General features: G+C 38.1%; 1 protein-coding gene across 1 annotated transcript in view; it reads left to right on the top strand.

Moving 5' to 3' along the window:
* The first annotated feature begins 1,561 nt into the window (after window positions 1–1,561).
* The window catches only part of LOC131200726 (cytochrome P450 2J2-like), a 57,471-nt gene continuing 57,126 nt past the window's right edge, over window positions 1,562–1,906 (top strand). The window contains exon 1 of the mRNA XM_058187922.1: window positions 1,562–1,822. Within this exon, the coding sequence (XP_058043905.1) occupies window positions 1,649–1,822 (174 nt within the window). The 5' untranslated portion in view covers window positions 1,562–1,648. The remainder of the gene's footprint in view (window positions 1,823–1,906) is intronic.

Consider the following 1,906-nt stretch of genomic DNA (forward strand, 5'->3'; position numbering starts at 1 on the left):
AAGGTTGACTCAGCCTTCCATCCTTTATAAGGTAGGTAAAATGAGGACCCAGATTGTTGGGGGGGTAATAAGTTGACTTTGTAAATATACAAATAGAATGAGACTATTGCCTTACACACTGTAAGCCGCCCTGAGTCTTCGGAGAAGGGCGGGATATAAATGTAAATTTTTTAAAAAATCATTAATCCAGGAGGTCTATCCATGTTGTTGCTAAGAGCTAACTTGATGGCACATAATTATTTAAAATATCTTTTAAGCATTTTTTGCTTAAAAGATATTGATCTTCCCCATCCTCATTAATCAATAGAGATCAATAGGAGAAGCCATCTGACAATCTGGTCTCATCAATATGGTATTGATTGGTATTGGAATATGGTATATGGTATTGGAATCTCTTATTCATCTCAACCCCAGGCTATCTTGGAGAAATACTGAAAATCTTGTCTCAAAGTCCAGAGACTGCAGGGGAGAAACAGGTTAAGTATCAGACCCGGAAGCCATCTTTTACATTTGGGCCTTCAGGCCTGCCACATTTTCTTCTGTGGGAAAATGGGAGTGGGGATTGCATAGAGTATGGGTAATATGTAGTCAAAATAGCATTCCTTTCTCAGAGAGTCAAGGACACCTTGCTCTGGCACCTGGAGACGGATGACTAAGAGATGTCTCCAGTTTGGACGGTGGATGATTGGACCATGTGATGGACATGGTGCTGGGCAGGGACTTGAACTTTCACTTGGGTGGGGAAAACTTGGAAACTTTCAGATTCAGATTTTCCCAGATGTGCCAATAGGACATCTTCAATAAAAAGGAACTTTGAGGAAACTCAAGCCTTGGAGTCTTCTTTCATTGGGGATGTTACTTGGAACCCTGACATTAAGATGTAGTAGGATGGGGTACCTATGGATGTAGAGGTCAGTAGATTCTGAGACAAAACCACCTCTATAAAGGGATGTTCTCCTTAGACTAGCTTTTTAACCAGGATGCATTTGCCATGCCAAATTAATGTCTATCACGTTGAAGAACCATGATAGCCCCAAAGTTGTGAACTGAAAGTTATATCCTGGAATTGTCCAATAGTTTTAGAAGTCAGTCTTGTTTTCAGGAGTGATATCAAACAAGGCTTACAATTGCAAGTATCAATTACATAAATAGAATGATTAGGAAATGGTATATAGTAAACAACCACAGATATTACCCGAAAACTTAAGATATAAAAATCATTTTATAGATAGTTCAGAGTGTCATGATGAACAGTAGAATACACTGGAAATAAAATTCACATATCATATCAATTTCCCATATCCTATAGTTGCACCTAAATAATATGACTGATAATTGATTACCTGCAAGGCCAGAATTGGGTTAGTGTGACCTTTGGTATTAAGCATCTCATCAAATGTTTCTCATGACTCTTTGACAATTAATTTTATCTCAAACATCCACGGAGAATTACATTCCTGGGCTTCTTGATTGAGGTGTCAGAAGGTGTCTTAATAAGTAGGGATATATAAAGGCTGATAATAGCAGAACAACCAAGAGAAAGAAGGAACAATATCTCAAAAGAAACCAAGTAACCAACAGAGAAGAACTTTCTCCTCAAAGGTGTTATAGCAGATATTTCAAACTTAAAGAGTGAGAAGGCAATATAATGTTGCAACAACTATTATTTTGGATCATTATGATTCCATATAGGAGTCTTCGCTTTTTGAAAACATTCTGTTCGTGCAAAAGCAAACCCTATCCACCAGGACCTATTCGACTTCCTTTCATAGGAAGCCTTTGGCGGCTTGGGATTCATTTGTCAGAGGCGACTTTCAGAAAGGTAAGTTTTTCTAAATACTTGCTCCATCAAGAAGCAGAGGAGGTGCAAAGCTTTGGAAAGAAAGAATTGTTCTCATAGATTCCA

Source organism: Ahaetulla prasina, chromosome 6 (assembly GCF_028640845.1).
Source record: "Ahaetulla prasina isolate Xishuangbanna chromosome 6, ASM2864084v1, whole genome shotgun sequence".
NCBI lineage: Eukaryota > Metazoa > Chordata > Lepidosauria > Squamata > Colubridae > Ahaetulla > Ahaetulla prasina.